The sequence below is a fragment of the Zootoca vivipara genome, chromosome 8, assembly GCF_965207765.1.
Source record: "Zootoca vivipara chromosome 8, rZooViv2.hap1.1, whole genome shotgun sequence".
In the NCBI taxonomy this organism is placed as follows: Eukaryota; Metazoa; Chordata; class Lepidosauria; order Squamata; family Lacertidae; genus Zootoca; species Zootoca vivipara.
The window spans coordinates 38,776,680-38,797,072 of record NC_142591.1 but is presented as its reverse complement, the minus strand read 5'-3'; the positions used below and the strand labels follow the sequence as shown (position 1 = coordinate 38,797,072).

Genomic DNA, 20,393 nt, shown 5'->3' with positions numbered 1-20,393 from the left:
CTATAAGGATTCAGTACAAATAGCAAGGATGATCTGTCCACCAAAGCAACTTCTCCCCTTCCACCACACCAACTTGGGTGGTGGCAAAGGAAAAATGTAAACACAATGCTGGGGTGTATGTAGTGGTAAATGTTTACGTGCAAGTTTGTGTGGCCATAATAACCAGTTTTTGACCACATTCATCACTGGCACCCCTGTCTAATTGTCTACCTTTGTGTCAAAGGTTAGCCACTCCTGATTTAAGAGAAAGCACTTCGATTGGACCAATTTAATGTTAATGGGACAAAATCCCATTCCCATGTTAAACTGAGTGTTTTAATATGAACTAGAATTGCAGCAATGTTGACATATGTCTTGCATAAATGCAACTATTTTAGAAGTCCCATTGATTTCAACGAAACATATCCAGGTAAGTGTGTAAAGGACTGGAGTCTAACAGCTGCATTCTCAACATTCACCACGCCCCCACCCCTATCTTTGCTGATGGGAGTTAGGATATGCTGGCGGGGGAAATTTCCTGACCTGGGGGCGGCAACGGGACGGCGCGTGCTCTGCAGCAGTTTATTAGCCAGAGATGGTTCCGCGGCACCCGTGGTATCAAGCTTTGGGCTCCAAAAACAGGGCGTTACTAGGGGCAGAGCAAAGCCACCGGATCCCAAATTGCTTCGTCCCCGATCGGTGTTTCAACTTTATTACCAGAGCCGAAATTGAGTAAGCGGACTCTTCGGAGTGCGTCTCTGCAAAACAAAAACAAAAAAAAACAAGCATGTTCAGGGCAGGTAGTAGGAAACTCTTAAAGCTTCCGCCTGTTGGGTTTGGAAATCGGAAAATCCTTCCTCGCTCTATAAGAACAATGGGGAGACTCGTCGGTTTCCTCCCCTCCTCCACTGCCGGGGCTGCCTCGGCTTCTGCCTGAGGGAAAGGCGCAAAAGCGCAAGCGCCGCGGAGACGCTCCATTGGCCGCCGCCTCCCCGCTAAGGCCCGGCGCTTCACGCAATTAGACTGAGCCGGGCGCGCCTTTTCGTGGTGAGAGAGACAAGGGGAAAGAGTTTGCTCGCGCCTTCAGTGCAGCTGCTCGTCAGGGGAAGCCGCTGCTTCGCCTCCTCCGCTGTCTTAATTGTAGCAGCAGCAGCAGAAGCGAGCTCGGCTGACGGAGCGAGGCCGCCGAGATGTTCGTGGCGCGCAGCATCGCGGCCGACCACCGCGACCTCATCCACGACGTTTCCTTCGACTTCCATGGGCGGCGCATGGCGACCTGCTCCAGCGACCAGAGTGTCAAGGTGCGGGGATGCGGAGAGCGCGCGGAGGCCGCGGTCCCCGGGCTGTCTCCCCTTGTGAATCTGGCTAGACCCGCGCGGGGCCAGTTGACGCCGAGGCTCCTCCGGCCGGCGTCCTCGCTCGCCCTGCCTCTCTTTCTCTCTCGGGGGCCACGCGTTGCACCTCTGCTCGTGGCTGCCCGGCTCCTTCGGCCAGCCAGGCCTCAAGGAGGGCTACTGCGGTGGCTGGGTAACAGGTGGTCGGGGGGGGGGCTTGTTGGAGAACCACGCTTTATAGCAGCCTTTTTACAACAGAAGAAATAACAAATTGTAGGACATGAGAAATCCCTGTTGTTGTAGCGCGGGAGAAAACCCAGCAAACCCCAAGCAGGCTTATGGACTGATTTTGGTGGCAACTTCAAGTTACAGTGCTTGAACTATTAATAATAAACGGCAGGATGCGTGTGGTATGAATGAAATGGTTAGGTCGGGAACTTCTCTAGCAGCATGTCTTGTCTTGTGCCCTCTTTGGCAAAAGTTCCACGGAATTCGATGGCGCTTACTTCCATATAGCAAGGGGTGCATACAGCTCTGTCCTTAATCATCTTTCTGTATTTTGGACCAGTGCAATGCAATTACTGTATACCTAAAGGGTTCTCAAAGGCAACGTTGGGCAAGTCATGGTAGATGGAGGAGTCGCAACTTATTAGTGGAGAAAGCAAGTAATAATGTGGGATGATGGACATGTTCAAAGGCTTTTTCAGTAAACATGCAATTAGGGTGACTGTAATTTTTCTGATTTTTGTTTTGTGTTAATACCCATGGGTCCCTCAGAGGATTTGTGTGGCCTTGTAACATATGTATGTAATAAGTTGTTTGCTTTTAAAAAGTGGTTCAAGATTATTTTCCAGACAGAGTTTTGCAGTACAGGTTTGCAATACTGTAGGTGTAGACAATTTGGATTTATTTTCCTTAATGGGAATTAGTGATTTGGGATTAATAACAATTTAGGCTGCAATCCTAACCATGTTTACTCAGAAGCCAGTTCTATTGAATTTAATGGAGTTTACTCCCAAATAGGTGGGTTAGGATTGTAAATCATTCTTCAGTGTTCACCCCTCTTAACCTGAGTAAACCCCACTGAATTAAAACTTTTGAGTAGACATAGTCAGAATGCTGTGTAAGTGTGTACTAGCTGAGATATAGATTGATCCTCTTTGTTTACTCAGAAGTAAGTTGAACTGAACTCAATGGGACTTTCAAGTAAGGATACTAGTTTTGCAGTTGAGAAAGGACACAGAGGTGTGTATTGTCCTGACTTTTACCTAGAGTAAACCTACTAAAATTAATGGATCTAAGTTGTTACAGTGGGACTACTGTTGGATGCAATTCAGAGTAATGTTCATTAGGGGTGTGTATGTATAATATACATTGTATATTCTATATATTCTCTATATAATATAATGACTCATGTTTAGTTGACATGTAAAGTTTGCGGTGAGTAATTATGTGTTCACTTGGAACTCTCACTGTGGTAACTGAGTTTAATTCACTGGTAAAAATGCAGAGTTTTAATGATAAAATTAATGTATCTTGCTTTATATAGGACAGTGTATTGGAGAGACTAACCATTACTTCTAAGACCCATTTTGCGCATGACAATTTTCCTGCATAAATATTGCTCCCATGTAGAAATTTATATGCACCGTGTCATCCTGCACATGTAGATGTCTGCATGTAGTGTGATGCTATGTGTCACAGTGGCCGGATGGGACTACTTCAGAGTAACGACTCTACACCGCTCTGCATTTTATCTTTTTATTGGTGCTGCGTATTTACAGTGCTAAAGGTAGAGCTATTTACAGAGACACATCTTTTCAGCTTTAATCAGAACCTCCGAATGGCGTTTGGCGCGTCTTGCGCCAGCATAACAACTTGGGGAGCCCCATCCTCTTCCCCCGACGCTTTCTGCGAAGTTCCGGAGTTGGGGGGATGGGTCTGCCCCCCTTTTTTCCTCCTTCCTGTCCCACCTGGGACGCTGGCTCTTCTACCCTGCCAGAGCCTTGGACCCCACTTCCTGTTTCCCCACTTGAGCTGGAGCTTTCCCTGCTCTCAGTCGTGCTCTGGGCTGGGCTGGAACTCAGGAGGGGAGGGGCTTCGCGATACCCCTTGCCCCTCACACTATGATTAGCTGTAACTTCGCAATGTATATTCAGCAAATACCTAGGTACTATGCCATATAACCTTTTCATACACAGAAGCAGTGTTAGAAACTGGTATAGAAAAGCTAGGAGCCAAATGGCTTCTGAGACCTGGGTTGAGGGCACCAAAACAGAATGTCTAGTTGCCATGGGGGGGTTCAGCAACATTTTTTTATTATTTTGATAAGCATGAACTAATATGCAATTCACATAAGTGGCACATTATTAATATCAATTTTTAGCAGATATTGTTAATACATGTTTTATTTGGTATTTACAATACGTAAAAATATTGGTACTATACTTTAGTTTTCAAAACACTCTACTCTTAATTGTTAATTGTCTATACTTAACTTATACTTCGAGGCTTCAAAGCACATACATTTCAGTAATCCTTGAGAGTGCTCACAAATGGAGAATCTTTAAGCGCAAAATGTGTTTGGCACCCACCCTGTTAATTTCGAACCCTGCACAGAAATTATATCTGTGTAAGAAAATGATAAAAGTAGCCTCAAGGATTCCAAGTGGTCCAGTGTTGGGGCCAGATACTCTCTAGTGAACAGAGGCAATTCCAAATTGGAATAGCGCACACACTCACTGTCCTTTTTATAGAGAAATCTGTGCACAATTCTTATTTGGCTCACATATGAGTTGATATTATAGAAGAGTATTTGTAGTTTAACATCCAGCCTCTCCACATACCTTGATCTATGGACTTGTTTGTGGGATCATTGTATTTTCTCTAACTTTTGAATAAAATATTTAGATATTGTTTGGTTTTCTTAATAGGTTTGGGACAAAGGTGAAAATGGAGAATGGCACTGTACTGCCAGCTGGAAGGTAAGGGTTCAAGCCTGGAAAAATCAGTTGCATGCAACAGTTTTCAGCATGAGAAGCCACAATGTAGGAAATATTCATTCCTAACAGTGCAGTCCTATGCATGTTCACTCAGCAGTAAATTTATTTTTCTTCAATGGGGCTTACTCCCTTGTAGCGTCTTAAGGATTGCAGCCTGAATGTGTAACTCAATAATTGTATGAAGCTATAATTTGATGTACTGTAAATTACTTTTAACTGCTAAGTCAGTCCCTATGAATGTTTAACTACACAAAACTCCTAGGATGGAATTTTCAGTTTCCCCTCTGTTGAAACTATAAAGATGCTCATGTATACAGATGTTCATGTTTCTGTTCAGATTTGTAAAAATGTTTTCCTTGAATTTTCTATTCACACTTTCCATATTTCCAGTCTGTTTCTTTAATATGCAGGTCTCCCCAAATCTGTTCCTTTCCAAGGTGCCTAGCAGCATATGAATCACAAAACATCCTTCTTATTATTAAAAGAAATTTGATGGAGTTCTCTCATGTTCTGCTGACTTTTGGATATGGTAGAAACTTCTACCTGTCCCAAAACTCAGTGTCATATAAGTTATTCCTTACGTCCATCTCATCAAGTCCTTTTGTGTATGCCAGAGAACTTGGAAAGTATCTCTTGTGACACAGAACTGTGGATCAGGCAAAAGGAGCACATGGTTTGCCTGCTTCAAACCATGGTTTCGTGTGGCATGCAAATATGGCCAACATGTATCCATGTGGGAAATTGCCTCCAGGGTCCACTTGGAATATTATGTGTGCATGGACTTTGACTCAATTACTTCAGTTAACTGGGTAGGTGGTATACAACATAGAATCATGGAATCATAGAATTGTAGGGTTGGAAGGGACCCTGAGGATCATCTAGTCCAACTCCCTGCAAGACAGGAATATGCAGCTGTCCCATACATTTTAGTTTGTGTTTTGGAAGTGGATCAGTCAAGGGGAGTACTGTAAAGGGACTTTGATGTTTAAGCTTAATTTATATTGCTGTTATTATTTTTTTCTCCAAGCCTGCAAAGGTGCATACGTTAAAACAACTTCAATTTTAGTCTTTGGTTTTCAAGTTTCAGTTCTTCTTACCTTTCCAGACACATAGTGGATCTGTGTGGCGTGTTACATGGGCACATCCAGAGTTTGGACAAGTCTTGGCTTCCTGCTCTTTTGACAGAACAGCTGCTGTATGGGAAGAAATAGTAGGAGAATCAAATGATAAACTTCGAGGGCAAAGTCACTGGGTAAGGTTTGAAGAGTGACAGTTCTGATGCACTCATTTCTCACGTATAATTCATAACATTTTTGCTGCCTCGAGGATTTACTTTGCTAAATTTGCTAAATTTCACAGTTAAGAGATTTATTATGATTTTTTAATAAAAAAGTTATATATTCACAAAGCTACATATTTGAATATACAGAGATATATTTAGTTCAATTTGTCTACTGTACATGGCTTTTGACGAATCATAAGCTTGGACCCTACATTTTTCTTCTATTCACACAAGGAGATGTGTGTTTTCTACCAACTTCTCTCCATCTGCAGTCCCACATCCCATATCCTACACCAGTCTCAAGAGTTCCTCAACTCTCAGGAGCAGATTTTTGGGAGGTGTAGGGAGTTGCAGAGAGGAGGTGGCAAAGCCCCATTATGTGAACAGAACTCCATTCCTTTTGTGTAATAAAAGTTAAGATCCAAGCCGTAGCTCTGATGGGTTGTTGATTATCCTGTTAATCCACATGATTGGGGTGAGGTTGGGATTGGAGAGTATGGGAGGGCAAAGGCCAGGATTCAAATACCACTGACAGTCTTCTGCGTATGCACAGAAACATTTTAGCTCTTTCCTTCAAGCAGCTGCCTTTACTGCCTCCTGAAAAGCCTTCCTCCAGGGTTGGGGGTGCCCCTAGACCTGGATCCTAGAGCAGAGACTGCCTAATGCAGCCCTTTGACACTACTAGCCAATCTGACCTGGCAAGAAATGGATTCTCTTCCTCAAATTCAAGTATCTATTAGTTTTAATTCTGATTAGCTTCTACAATTTGCTTGACTCTTACCTTTAGTATTAACAATTACAGTGGTGCCTCGACTTGCGAATTTAATCCGTTCCGAAGGCACCTTCATTAGTCGAAAAAATTGTAAGTCGAAAAACGCCATTGGAAACGTGATTTCCCATAGGAATGCATTGAAAACAGAAAAATTCTTAAGTCGAAGCAACACTATCTAAAAATTCGTAAGTCGAAAAATCCTTATCTAAAACCGCTGCGGGGTTTTTTTTTTTTTTGGATGTCGAGACATTCGTAAGCGCGCGGCCATTACCCCCATTCATAAGTCGAAAAATTTGGTTGTCGAGTCATTCGTAAGTCGAGGTACCACTATCTGTCCATCGCAGTATACAAGGGCATTCTTTATGCTTTCAGCTAGAATGTATGTCAGTTGAACTTTTCATAATATCAAATGAGCATACTTGCTCTCCTTAACTTTGGAGCTTGTAAGATTTCTAATATAGTTATGTTTCATGGTTATGTTTTTCATGAATAACGTCCGGACCATAAAATTTATCAAACATGTAGTATCTTACTTGTTTGCAGATAAAAATCTAGCTCTCTATTCTAAAGTTTATTTACCTAAATAAATAAATGATGATGCTTCTAAAAATCTGTTTTCCTTCTTCTAATGACTGCTCCATTGATTATCTTTAGGTGAAGAGGACTACTCTGGTTGACAGTAGGACATCAGTTACAGATGTAAAGTTTGCTCCTAAGCATATGGGCCTCATGCTGGCAACATGTTCAGCAGATGGAGTTGTTAGGATATATGAAGCACCAGATGTTATGAATCTCAGTCAGTGGTCACTTCAGCATGAAATCTCATGTAAACTAAGCTGCAGTTGTATTTCTTGGAATCCTTCAAGGTAAGCTATCAATTCCCTTGACAGGCTAATCAGAAAGTAAAGAGGGAGGGAAACCCTAGGGTAATTGGCTTGTTTCCTTTTGGTGTAATATTTATTTAAATTCTTAACTATAAAATAGTGGTGCTGGGTCTAAAAGGAAACAGAGACTGTTGAATAGTTAGAATCCAGGGGTAGCCAATGTGAGGCCATCCAGATGTCATGGGGCTGGAACTCCCATCATCCCTGACCATTAGCTAAGATGGCTTAGGTTAAAGAGAGTTGGAGTCAATGTCTAGAGGACACTGTGTTAGCTACTCCTGAGTTAGAAGGATCAGCAAGTAGGTGATGCAAAAAACCTTTCTTCCTGGGATCCTATGTTCCATCAGGTGTCCACTGTGCATGTTGTCTTTTAAGAGAAAAGGTATCGAGGAATTTATTTTCATCATAAGAAGTCCTCTGTAAGAATATTCCATTTTGCATTTGCAGCTCTCGCGCTCATGCACCTATGATAGCTGTAGGAAGTGATGACAGCAGCCCAAATGTACTGGCAAAAGTTCAGATTTATGAATACAATGAAAATACCAGGTAAGAGAAAGAAAACAAAGCAACTTTCATTTTTAAACACTTCATAATTTTGCTTCGCAATATAATTTGTTCTTCTGAGACTTGAACATGTTAAAATGGTTCACTGAAACCGTAATTTGGTATTGATTTTAAGATTATACTATAGATCACCAGTGGTCCCTCCAAATGGCCTGTGTGACCATTTATAGCAAATTCCATCCACCTGCCAATCAAATGATGCTATTTACTGTTACTTGTCCTCATTCTAATCTGCCTTGCTGCTTTTACTAAAGTTCCCTCCAAAGTATATGTGAAATACAGTTAAAGATGATCCCGCCCACTTCTGACCCACACATACCATTGTGGCCGCCAGAATGTTGACAAGGTTTGAATCTGGCCCTTAGGCTGAAAGTGGTTCTCTGTTCCTGCTATAAACCAATAGTGGGCTTATTTCAAGCCTAAATATCATGCTGGGAGTGCATGGGAGGGGGAAATCACAGCAGGGAAAGAAGATTTTAACCTACCTGTGTTCTGTAAGATCACCCCTTCCTTAGCATTGTGGCTAGGAAAGAAAAGCCCTAAATTTTTTCAAGCCTATTTCTGGTAGTGGGTGAGGCTGAGTATTACCCACCTCTCTCTCTCCGCGGTGCATTTGCGCTCTGCCTGTTCTGGCCACACCCACTTCTGTTTTGTTTCTGCCACTGCAGGCATATGACCTTCAGAAGGTTGGCTGCAAGGGAACATGATGTTCTTGCAGGAGGTTCCCCACTTCTGCTGTATAGCTACTGTTCAAGTTGAAGCTGAGGGAGAAGTAACTTGCCAATACCCCATGATAATTTAATGACAGAAGTTGGGCTTGATCCACAACCTGTAGAGTATACTGATATTTTTAGCTTTCCTAATAATATACTATTATTTTCCTTAAAAGGTTTGCAAAGTTACATTTAATTAATGAATGCAAACCATTAAAATCCTATCCTGTGTACTTGCCTCCAAATATAGGGTCTGTTGCCAAAACAAAGCAGCTTATTCTACTGAAAAGATCCAAACTCTCTGTAATAAGCTTGATTTGACTAATTGGGAATAGTGAGTGATGTTGAAGTAATGAGAAACATATGATCTGTGGAAAGTTTTCCCCTTCCTATGGTTTTACTTTTTTTGGAATCTAAGAGTACAGTCTGTTTTTTCTGCTATGAATCAACAGACTTGCCATTCTGAACTTTGGTGCTTCAGAAAGAATTTCCATAACACTGCCTATTAAATTCTTTGAAGTAAAAAGACAACTTGTGATTCAAGTCAGTGTCATTGTTGAGTAACCTGGTCCCATCCTCTTGTTGTTCATAACAATCAGTTGTCACTTGAACACTTCATAACACGGCAATAATTTTGTAGCAAATTGTACACCCCAGACATCAAATGGTACATACTATAATTCACATACATTCTAGAAAAAAAAGGATTGTTATCTAGAGAACACTTTTTAAAAAATACTTTCATAGGAGAATTTAGCCATAATGTTGTTATAAAAACAGGGGGGGGGGGGCTTTAATATGTTTCTATGTTTAGAAATTAATACCCTGTCTGTCTCACTTTTCAGGAAGTATGCAAAAGCAGAAACACTTATGACAGTCACAGACCCTGTGCATGATATTGCATTTGCTCCAAACCTGGGAAGGTCCTTCCATATATTGGCTGTAGCTACCAAAGATGTGCGAATTTTCACATTAAAACCACTAAGGTGAGTTTTTGACATACATATCATCCTATAATGTGGAAGCAGATATTTGCCATTTTTTTCTCCCAACTGGTACTAATTGTCCTCATGTTTAAGAACCTTGTAAGTTTATTCTATATTCAGTAATCCTTTTTTTTAAGCGGCACACAAAAAAGGGGGAAACATTGTTTTACTCTCTGTAGTTAAAAGAATGGATGTATTTTAAGTAGCTCAAACTCCAATATACAATTTTGCTTTCAACAGAAAGGAACTGACTTCTTCATCAGGCCTGACAAAATTTGAGGTTCAGTTAGTGGCTCAGTTTGATAACCACAATTCTCAGGTCTGGCGTGTAAGTTGGAACATTACAGGCACTGTGCTTGCATCTTCAGGAGACGATGGGTGTGTAAGGCTTTGGAAAGGTAAGTGTTCCTTCAGAATTCTCTGTGTGATTAAATGTTGAATTATTAGAAGACTATGGCTTCATTCTTAAGCATACATAGTAGTAACCTGCTTAGGACTGGCTAGAGTTAGATTTTTTAAAATATAATGTGTTTTAGGAGCTATATCATTAGTTATACTATTTTAACTGTCATAAAAAATATCATTCTCAAGTCACAATTGCATTAATTTTTTGTTCATTCCCACCCCGCAGCTAACTACATGGACAACTGGAAGTGTACTGGAATTTTGAAAGGTAATGGGAGTCCAGTCAATGCTAGTTCCACTCAGCAGGGAGTTTTTAATGCTCCTTTAGGCACAGCCAATTCAAGCCTCCAGAATTCAGTAAACGGAACATCTGCTGGCAGGTATGCCACTTTGTATGTAAATTCTGCAATTTAAAAACTCTTTGTTTTGTCAACACCCACCATTAATCTCCCTAAAATCTTAAGCATCATTTTGGTTTTCATATGCATAATTATTAGTAACTTTTATATCAATAGCTTGCAGATTCAGTTGTCCTAGTCTTATCTCCAGTGTCCTGTATGCAACAGATATAATAGAAGAAAGAAAAACGTCCTTCTAGTTACTGTTCACATACTTCAAATGCTACGTTCACTTGAGTATTTAGAAGACCATGTCATCAGCTCTTTTATTTTCCTACTCGCAGTACTTTGTTGCCCTATAATACCTTGACCACTCATTATCCTCCTGTCTCTCAACCAAGGTCTCTTTGACTTCAGCCTCCTGTGCTGCTCTCCTACGGTACTTCTTGAGACTCCTTGGGAACATGACCCTCTTCCAATCCTGTTCTGCAGTAGCCCTAGGCAACCACTTTTTAAAATTAGATTTCAACACAGGAGTCTATTTTTGGCCTGTCCTCACAAACTTGATTCTGAAAGGAACCATTGTTGCGGGATCAACTTTTTGTATAGGATTGCCTTGGGCAGCTTCATACAGCCGCAACCATTTGATGAACACAATTCAGACTATATGCTGTAGATTTATGTTTTCCACACTTTTACCCACAAATATGAGTGCTAGAAACACAGCATTCTATAAAATTCAAGTGGTCATGTATTCAAATCTGTTCAGTTAAACAGGGTTCTTGTGTTTCCATTTCTCCCTTATAATCTCAGAGTTACATTTCAGAGGAAAATTTTGTATTCCAGGGCACAACTTTGGAGTCAGAAATAGTAAAGCTTTAATAATGAGATGTATACTTGCTGTTGTGGGGTGGAAGAACCCTTTTGATATGCTTTTGAAAATGGGGCTGAACTCAGACATATTGTATTGCCCTGATGATTCTATATAAACAGAAATGTAAATGCTGAGTTTTAGAAACAGGCTGATACGATAGAATATTGTTATAATGGCTCAGCATTCTGGTACTTTTGTTAGTAACACTACTAGTAACACTACTAACACTTTTGGAGATCAACGTCACCAACATCCTATGCTTAACAAGGAAATAATTAAAATTGTTTTGAGAAGTGATTGAAAAGATTAAAATTTAATAAACCTACCAAATACTGTTCCACAGTATTCTTATTGTGCTTATAACCATATGTGTCTAAAATTGTGATGCATTTTCCCTTCTCCATTTGTATTATGTCCTTTTTAACAGAAAGCACAGCTGAACCCAAGCTAACTGGAGTAACTTTGCTGTTTTGCTGCTTGTTGCATGCACACAGGAATGGAAAGCGAACTCCTTTCCCCCCTCCCCAGCGCCGTTTGACCTCTTCCCAAGACACCAGCAGTCTGCCTACTACTAAAAGCAAATCAAAAAGCTCTATTAAAAATCACTGTATGCGTACTTTGCTAGCCAGCACAGTATGACCTTGTTGGAACCTGTGGAAAAAAACAGTAACAGGGAGAGTTTTCTTGTGGAGACACTTCTCCTCCTCTTCAGAAAAAGATTTTAATAAATCAGAGCGGGGGAAGTTCACCCAAGTAACAAGGATTACCATCCTTTATATTTGAGGTGTTGGGTGCGGAAAGTATTAGTGTGAAGCCTTGGTAATCAGTTGGTTTTTATTTAAATTGCTTTGAATAATTGATTTTGTTCTACATTTTGTTCAAATGATTCTTAACCAATACATTTTTGTTAATGGATTTGCAACGTGCAAACTTAACTAAGCAATGTAAACATTGTTGTAGCTTGACAGTTGTACAGTTAGTATCTTAATTTGGAATTGCTTCACAATTAATTAAATGCTATTTCAGAGTAAACAAACAAAAAAGTCACCAGAAGCCCCCACACTAATTAATGTCTACTTAGTGAGAATGATCTTACCTGATAGTTGCATGTTCCTGTGGCATGATTCCATGGAATAATTAGCAAGACTTCCTTTGGTCACAATATTGTAGTGGAGAACCATATCCAGATGAATGTTTGTCATGTGGCATTGACAAGTTGCTCTGGAATTATTGTCCATTGCCTTCAAGATGCTTCATGCATTACATAGTGAGGACACACACTGCTTCTGTGCAATTGAGTTATTGCTCTGGAACAGACTGAAGCAATGTCCTATTGCAAACATTCATCAGGACATGGCAAGAAAATGCCTTGTTTTATATAGCGGCATGTCAATGTAGCTCTAAATATGTCCTGTCTCCAGATTCTACTAACTTTGCCATTCTGTTCTGTAAATTTGTCTACATTTCCAAAGAGTTGTAAAGATTACAAAGTGGTGTCTTTAATATTACGGGTAAGTCATAAAAAGTGACATGTAATAGTTCTTTAAGCCTTTAATTTACCAGATGTATTTGGTTTATCCTACATTTTTTCCAGAATTATGTATATATGCACCCAGACTGTATTTCAGTGGAAAAGGAGTCACTTGTATATTGTGAAAATCTAAGCACTGTAAAAACAGATTTTTTTCCACATCTGTCCTATAAAATCTGCATTCAAGTTAATGTGGGTTCAAATACAGCATATATATATCTGCATAATTAATGTGTGCCTGTTTTTCTGCAAGTGTTTACTAAAAACATTGAGTTACATGGTTTTAAGGAGGGAGCAAACATGTTGATAGTTAGGAACTCATTTAATTTACAGATAATTTATTATTTTGCAAAATGCACATAAGGCATATCTTAATTTAGAGATAGATATTGTATTCGAACCAAATAGTTTCCAGACTGCCATAACCAATTTTGTTTTGATTGCGAACTTGATTTTGGCCATTATATTTTATTTTTGGCATGGATTTACTAAAGCCTTCACCCCCTCCCGCCCCCCAGCATGTCTTTTCTCTTCCCCTTTGGTTCTCCTCATATTTACTACTATTCTCTTTTTTCTTGTTTTTTTCCTTTTTTCTTTTTTGGTGTTCCTGTCTTCATTGTTTTCAGGTATTTCTTTCCCCCTCTGGATTCCCCACGGGCTGGATCAAGATGGTCCAGTTATGCCCAGCTCCTACCTCCTGCTCCTCTGATAGAGCACTCTTGCGATGCTGCCACTGCCAATCTCCAGTATCCTCACCCTCGCAGACGATATATCTCTCGACCTCTTAACCTATCACGGGAACATGAAGGGGTTTAATGCACATTTAAAACTGTATTAAGGGCCTCAATCAGATGCTTGTAAAATGCTTGCATTTCTGTCTGCTTATTATTATTTTGCATACTTTCTCCCGCCAGAATTCACTGTGCTAGCGCTTATGCACCAAATGCTAGCTCTGCTATCCAATACATTTTCAACCATGATGAAACAAATAAGCAGTATTAGGTGTGGGTCATACACAACAGAGAAGTTCAAAGTGCTTGTTCCACCATTTTTTTATTTTTATTTTTTCGTATTCAATCTACTGTGCTATTTTTTAATAGATTTTGTTTGTACTGTATCCTGCCTTGTTTTTGGAAATGTGTCCTTAAAACTAAATAGAACTTGAATAAAACTGTTCTACTGTGTGGAGGGGGAAAAAATCTTAATCTCCAGCATCAAACTTCTAAGTGACCAGATTCTTGAGGCTTTTTCGAGCCCTGGACATTGGTACTGAAATAGAATGCTAAAGTAAAATGCAGTATTTGTGCATTCTGCAGCAATATAGAATTGGTAGTGTGTTTAGTCACTTGCAAACGTTTTCACTTTCTTGCATAAAAATATTTACACTACGTTGTTTTATAATTGTAGGTTAATAAAAAAACATTTGAAAATTATGTTGTGTGGTGCGTTTTAAGTTGTACTTATTTCTAAATGTATAAAAGTGAATACAGTATTGGGGAGAAGGAGCTGTCATAGTTCAGCTATGACCATAGGTTTATGCTGTGCACCTTGACCTGTTCTGTTTCTAGCCTTAGCCACCTTGGGTATAGCATATGGTATCTGAAATAACATCATCCACAGAGAGGTAGCTTAATTGGTAGACCATGAGACTCTTAATCTCAGGGTCATGGGTTTGAACCCTACATTGGGCAGTAAACAACAATAGTGCACTGCAGACTTTTCTCTAGGCTGACGATATTGAATGTTTCTTGTAGAAATGTTTTCAAGCAAAGTAGAAATATGAAAGAATTACCCAATTTGCCTTGGTGCAAAAATACAACTTGTCCTGCAGTCTTCACAGTGTCTGTCCAGAAGTAAGTCTAAGGTAAAGGGTAAGGCTTGCAGCTTTGGATGCAGCTAAGCAGAAGGGATATGGGTGGTGCTGTGGGTTCAACCACAGAGCCAAGGGCTTGCCGATCAGGAGGTCGGCGGTTCGAATCCCCGTGATGGGGTGAGCTCCCATTGCTTGGTCCCAGCTCCTGCCAACCTAGCAGTTCGAAAGCACGTCAAAGTGCAAGTAGATAAATAGGTACTGCTCCGGCGGGAAGGTAAACAGTGTTTCCGTGCACTACTCTGGTTTGCCAGAAGCAGCTTAGTCATGCTGGCTACATGACCTGGAAGCTGTACGCCGGCTCTCTTGGCCAGTAAAGCAAGATGAGCGACGACCTAATGGTCAGGGGTCCCTTTACCCTTTACCCTTAAGCAGAAATGTTAACATGCAGCAAAATCCTGTGCTGCTGCTGCTGCTGTTTTTTTCCTTTGGTGATCACTCAAAACTGATCAGGGAAGATTGTCTTTCATGAACACGGTCTTAACAGTAAGTCCATCAGTGATTCATAAGTCCCACTATGTGCTGTGGGCAGAATGTTTAATTTCAACATAAATACGCATAAAATTATGCTTCCAATACCATGGTCATCAAAGAACATCCAGTATAATTGCCTTATAGCCTCTGCCCTCTTTCTTTGATGGGGGGGGGGGGTGTCCAAAGAGCTGTCTTGATTAATCCCAAAAGGCTTCATATGACCTCAGTGATTTTTTTTAAAAAAATGTATTAGTTTAAGCAGCTGATTCTGTTCCTATACCACACTTGCTGTCATCAGGCTGATTTACAGTACTGTACAGTATTCCAATTCATTAGAATGGAACTTCAGGGGGCGGTCTTGAACAAATCTCAGCATCACCTATTATTTTTTATTAGATTTATATACCAGCCTTAGGTGCTTTTGTAAATAAAATAACAAGTAAGCAGACTCGTAGCGAGATCGTTGTCACCTTCGCAAAGCCCACAAGCTCTCTCTCCCGGACTGTTTGAAAGTAGCGTGTCACCGCCCTCTCGTCCAATCAGAGAAGCGCTACACTTTCCCTTCGTTCCGTTCTCGTAAACCAATAGAATTCGCATGTGCCCCCCCCCGATCCCGCCCTCCGCTTCCTCCCCCCACCCCACCCCACCCCGCCCGCCGAAATCCAAAAGCGAGTTTCCTAGGCGCCAGGTAAGGGGCGTGCGCGTGCGCACTTACTCGAAGATAGAGAGGGGGGCGTTTCTCTCTCTCCCCCTCCCTCCCTCCTCCAGAGTTCGACGCTTGTTGGGGTTGCCGTGACGTTTCCGAACGGTGTCCTCGCGCATCAATGCGCGTGCCCGGAGGCGCCCGAGAGACGCCGTTCCAGCGCTCGCTTTTGCTTTGGGTGAGCGGTTTTGTGTATGTGTGGGGGGGTGTTGGTTGGTTGGGTTTTTTTGGGGGGGGCACGTTTTTCGCAATCGGAAGCGGTCGTTTAATGTAGTTTTCGGGGCGGTTTCCGTTCTCTCTTCCTCCCTCCTGTGTCGGCGCCTAAAACGGATGAGTTTCCTGAGTGTCGGGGAAGCTTTTTTTGGCGGGTGTCCCGAGAAGAGAGGACGGAGGGGCGGGAGCCCGTTTCAGGGGGAACCGAAAAAAAGGCGCGCCCCTTTGCTTCCCTCGCAGCGCTTCCCTTCAGCCCAGCGCCGCCCTCAGCAGGAAAAACGCCAGAAATCGGCGCCCTCCACGTGTGCCTGGGGCAGTTATTTATATTCCGCGGTGGGGACGGAGTTCCTCTTCCTTTCCTCCTCCTGCTCTGTGTGCCATGGAAGTGTCCATACTCCTTTCCTATAAGTTGCCCATAAGAAGGTCGATAACGGGGGCAAAGCTGAGCCACAGCTCGGCTCTGCATCAAACTGTGAATGGATGCTTTGTTGGACGATGCTGGTGTCAGAAAGTGTTTCTGAGCATGTGCAGAGAGCTGCTCCGGCACCGTGCCCTGCTGGTCCTTCTGAGCTAATGTGCTATGGAAGAGTACTTTGAAGCTAGCAACACTGACCCATATGGCCCCAGAACAGTTGCAGAAAAGGGCCCTTTTCTTTTAAAAAAGTAATTCCTGTAAATGCAACAAGGCAGTTAATTGCTACTTTTGTGGCAAGAGAAATAGTCTAATTTATCTTGCAAATTTGTGAAGTGCTTGCCTTGGTGTGAAAAAATATATTTGGAGCTGACCAAAACTTAGTTGTGATTCAGAATTATTTTGTATGCAAGAGAGCTGATGGTGCTTCTCACATTCCCCCACCCCACTCCCATAGTAAAGGTTTTGGTTGAAAGAGCATTAATGAAAAATTGAGTATGTACACCATTCTCTCTGCCGTACCCCACTTCAGTTGCTGGCGGCCTCTAGAAACAGTAATAAACTCATGCCAATCGGCTTAAACAGCTAAATATAGCACCTACACTGTGTGTAGTCAGAAATCTAATGAGCTGTGTATCCTGAAAAGAATTTATTTTGTTAAAGGATTGACAACCTGCATATGTGCTTTGGTGCTTTGTATCCTCTACCAGATAACTTGATTTTGAAAATAAAAACACAGTAAAAGTTGCATTTTGCAATTGTGATTGATGTAACTCTACTCTTGGACTGCTCTGGCATTTTACTTTCAAAGAGCTTGTACCTGTTCCAGTCCTTCAAATGTGTCTTCCTTTTGCGTTTGGAATTTCTAGAGTGTATTGTGAAAGAATTTACTTAGTGTCTGTCTTTGTGGAAGATCTAGGAATACTGTACTGTGCTACGCTTGTGTTGGTAGTCATTGCAAAGTCAAACAACTGCACAGCTTTTCAGTTTTGTTTCTCAGTTATTGAGCTCCTGTAGCAATTTAGGAGCTTTATGACACAGGTCAAACAGTCTCTGACTGTACACGTACCATCTAGGAAACAAAGACTAGACAATGTGATTTAAAAGTACTGATAAAATAGAACATTTCTTGAATATTATCTTGCTGCCTTTGTGTAACCTCTCTCTCTCTCTTTTACCCTTTAGGACAGCTATGAGAAGACAGTATAATGGAAGACTTCAAATGTATTGGAGATGAGACATTTCCAAGTGTTTTGCACAACTCTGTAACTGGCTGCACCAGTGACATTTTTGACAATATCACAATTTCATCAAATCTTGGTATACCAGTTGCTGCTTCAACTGAAGCCAGACGGAAAACAGGCTCTCATGGCGGGTAAGGCATTTGTTAGTTCGTGACTAGAAATTTGTAGGTGAGTGATAGGGAAGAATGTATTGACTGAAGGATTGCTCATGGCTGGTAATTTCTAAATCTGAAACTGTTTCCAGGCATGGCTTTCTGCTTCCATCGGTGTATGATTCATGATAAAAAATAGAATCTAGATACCAGTAATTGGAAATCTTATATAAAATTTGTTGAGTAAGCTAATAATTATGTGCTGAACTGTCAGACATTGTGTAGTAACTTGGAGGCAAGTAAAGCAGGTACTGGCAAGGGGCTGTTTGAAGACTACCTCCTATCCTCCCAAGTGGTGAGATCTGGAGCAGGCCCCAGACATATTAGCATATTATCTCGGTCACCCTCTTGTGTGTAGAGGTGAATACCTAAATCCCTGGATATTAAAGCCATTTTTGCAAGTACAGTGGTACCTCGGTTTATGAACACAATTGGTTCCGGAAGTCTGTTCATAAACTGAAGCGAACTTTCCCATTGAAAGTAATGGAAAGTGGATTAATCTGTTCCAGAAGGCCGGCGGAGTACTCTACCTGAAGCATACTTAACCCGAAGATGGATGTAATTGGTTCCGGAAGTCTGTTCATAAACTAAAGTGTTCGTAAACTGAAAATTCGTAAACCAAGGTGTTAATAAACCCGAGGTTCCACTGTAGCTGTTATATACAGGGTTGAGTAACAGTAGCTGCTCTTGAGGCAATTAGCTGGAGGCTACTAGTAACTGCTGCTGACCACTACTTTATGGGGAAGGAGACTCCAGTACCCTTTCTGGGAGGAGTTGTGAAGCAGCTTGGAGGCTGCTGGCTTAGCGCTATGAAGACTTGAACGGTAATTGTTCCTAGCAATGGCCATTGACATCAGTAGTATCATCAGTAGTATCATTTAGTCGCAGTAGTATCATTTAGTCAGCAAACTCAGACCTTGTGGGGGGCCGGACTATTATTTTGAAAAAAACATATGAATGAATTCCTGTGCCCCACAAATAAACCAGAGATGCATTTTAAATCAAAGGACATATTCTACTTATGTAAAAACACCAGGCAGGCCCCACAAATAACCCAGAGATGCATTTTAAATAAATGGACACATTCTACTCATGTAAAAACATGCTGATTCCCGGACCGTCCGCGGGCCGGATTGAGAAGGCGATTGGGCTGCATCCGGCCCCCGGGCCTTAGTTTGGGGCCCCTAATTTAGTGAGCCACCTCATAAGCTGCTATTTTTAGGCAAGATGCTGAAAACTGAAAACCATGGTGGGGGAAGGGGAAGCAAGTATGTTCCTTTTTCAAAAGAAGAAGAAGAACAAGAAAAGGACTGCTCTAAGTATGAGACACTAAGGATTGAAGTACCTTCCTCACTTTTACCTTGGATTACTACTGGAGACAAATTTACCGTGTGGTTAATATGAGGAGGTGGTGCCACTTCATAAGACATTCCTGATCACTGAAACAGTCTTCTAAACAACAGAACTGAGAACTTGCAAAATAATGGTTTTGTTTTCTCTGTATTGCAGACAATATGATGAAGCGTCTTACATGGACAGTAGATTCCCTGCTCCATTAGCATCTTCCTGTAGTGGTGAATCTGATTCTGATCCAAGAAAGAATCTTATACTTAACTTTCAGGATACTGTGTAAGAAGTAGATCACATAATTTAAAGTTACTGTACATCTTGTGTTGGATCCAAAGATACATTTCTGCTCACAGAAAACTCCCTTCTCCTTATACAGTAGATTAGAACTTTTTGATCCAACTTAAAAATAACTTTCTAGAGATATTCTCTGACAAATAGATTTCATGAATGCCTGATTTAAATGTTGCTGCATGTCTTGTCACTATTAACAGCAGAGATGGGGGTGTAATTTCATTATATATATTTTGACAACAGAAAAAAATCCTCTTCTTCCAGCCTTCAGCTAACTACTTCCTGGCTTAGCTTGTTAAAAAGTACCTGTAAGATCCTAATATTTTTTTCAGATTTTAGCCTTAGTTAACTTTTTCATTTAAGTTAGTCTATTGATATTACCAGTTGAGAAGCACTAGAAAAATATTTACATGTTGTTGGAAAGCTAAACTCGCCTCCCATCTCAGGATGGTTGAGATCCTGGGAAATAATGGGTTTATGGAAATATGTACTTTGTAAATTTTTGGAACAACAAGCTTTAGGCTAATAAGCAAACTTAACTATAAAAAATATTTATGCATGGATTATATAGCTTAGTGTGGTTCAGCTAAACAATGCAAGTGGAGCTGTCTGAAAACTACTACTAAGATTAAAACCTTCATTTTAACTTTCTCAGGGAATGCTGTAATAAATCTGCAGACAATCAGTTGGAGTCAAGCCAGAAAGAATCTAATGTTTTGCAGCAAAAACACCAGCATATTTCTAATGAATGCTCTGGTAACCAGTGGCATTCTTTGCATGAGGGGCTTTCACTTCAACACTTGGAAGGTAGGCAATTTTCACAGTGTCTGTAGGAATACTATTAGCATTCTACAATGTATTCTGAAGTTCTGCTAAGTGTAGTATCTTCATTTGTGACACCTGAAGTTTAATATAGTTTCCCCTCTAATAGTCACCCACCAGTTTGGAAATGAACTGGAGCTACCAAAAATAAGGTAGTAGCTGGCATCTACATAATTTGGCTGGCTGACTTCATGAGAA

At 41.0% G+C, this 20,393-nt stretch overlaps 2 protein-coding genes across 5 annotated transcripts in view; both read left to right on the top strand.

Moving 5' to 3' along the window:
• Window positions 1-553: 553 nt before the first annotated feature.
• On the top strand, window positions 554-14,097 carry SEH1L (SEH1 like nucleoporin). Of its 2 annotated transcripts, XM_088675308.1 has the most exons (10): window positions 1,003-1,280; window positions 4,247-4,297; window positions 5,421-5,572; window positions 5,832-5,958; window positions 7,024-7,235; window positions 7,701-7,799; window positions 9,376-9,516; window positions 9,757-9,914; window positions 10,148-10,301; window positions 13,291-14,097. In XM_088675308.1, the coding sequence occupies exons 1-10, from the start codon at window positions 1,170-1,172 to the stop codon at window positions 13,478-13,480; spliced, it is 1,395 nt and encodes a 464-aa protein (XP_088531434.1). In that variant the 5' UTR covers window positions 1,003-1,169; the 3' UTR covers window positions 13,481-14,097. The 2 variants fall into 2 exon arrangements, with proteins under 2 accessions (XP_034981858.1, XP_088531434.1); XM_035125967.3 differs by lacking the exon at window positions 5,832-5,958 and having other exon boundaries at window positions 554-1,280; window positions 5,421-5,567.
• A 1,654-nt stretch (window positions 14,098-15,751) lies between these two features.
• The window catches only part of CEP192 (centrosomal protein 192), a 51,971-nt gene continuing 47,329 nt past the window's right edge, over window positions 15,752-20,393 (top strand). For all 3 annotated transcript variants that reach the window (XM_035125389.3, XM_035125388.3, XM_088675303.1), the window contains exons 1-4: window positions 15,752-15,889; window positions 17,522-17,711; window positions 19,242-19,361; window positions 20,029-20,180. In XM_035125389.3, the coding sequence (XP_034981280.3) occupies window positions 17,545-17,711; window positions 19,242-19,361; window positions 20,029-20,180 (439 nt within the window). In that variant the 5' untranslated portion in view covers window positions 15,752-15,889; window positions 17,522-17,544. The remainder of the gene's footprint in view (window positions 15,890-17,521; window positions 17,712-19,241; window positions 19,362-20,028; window positions 20,181-20,393) is intronic.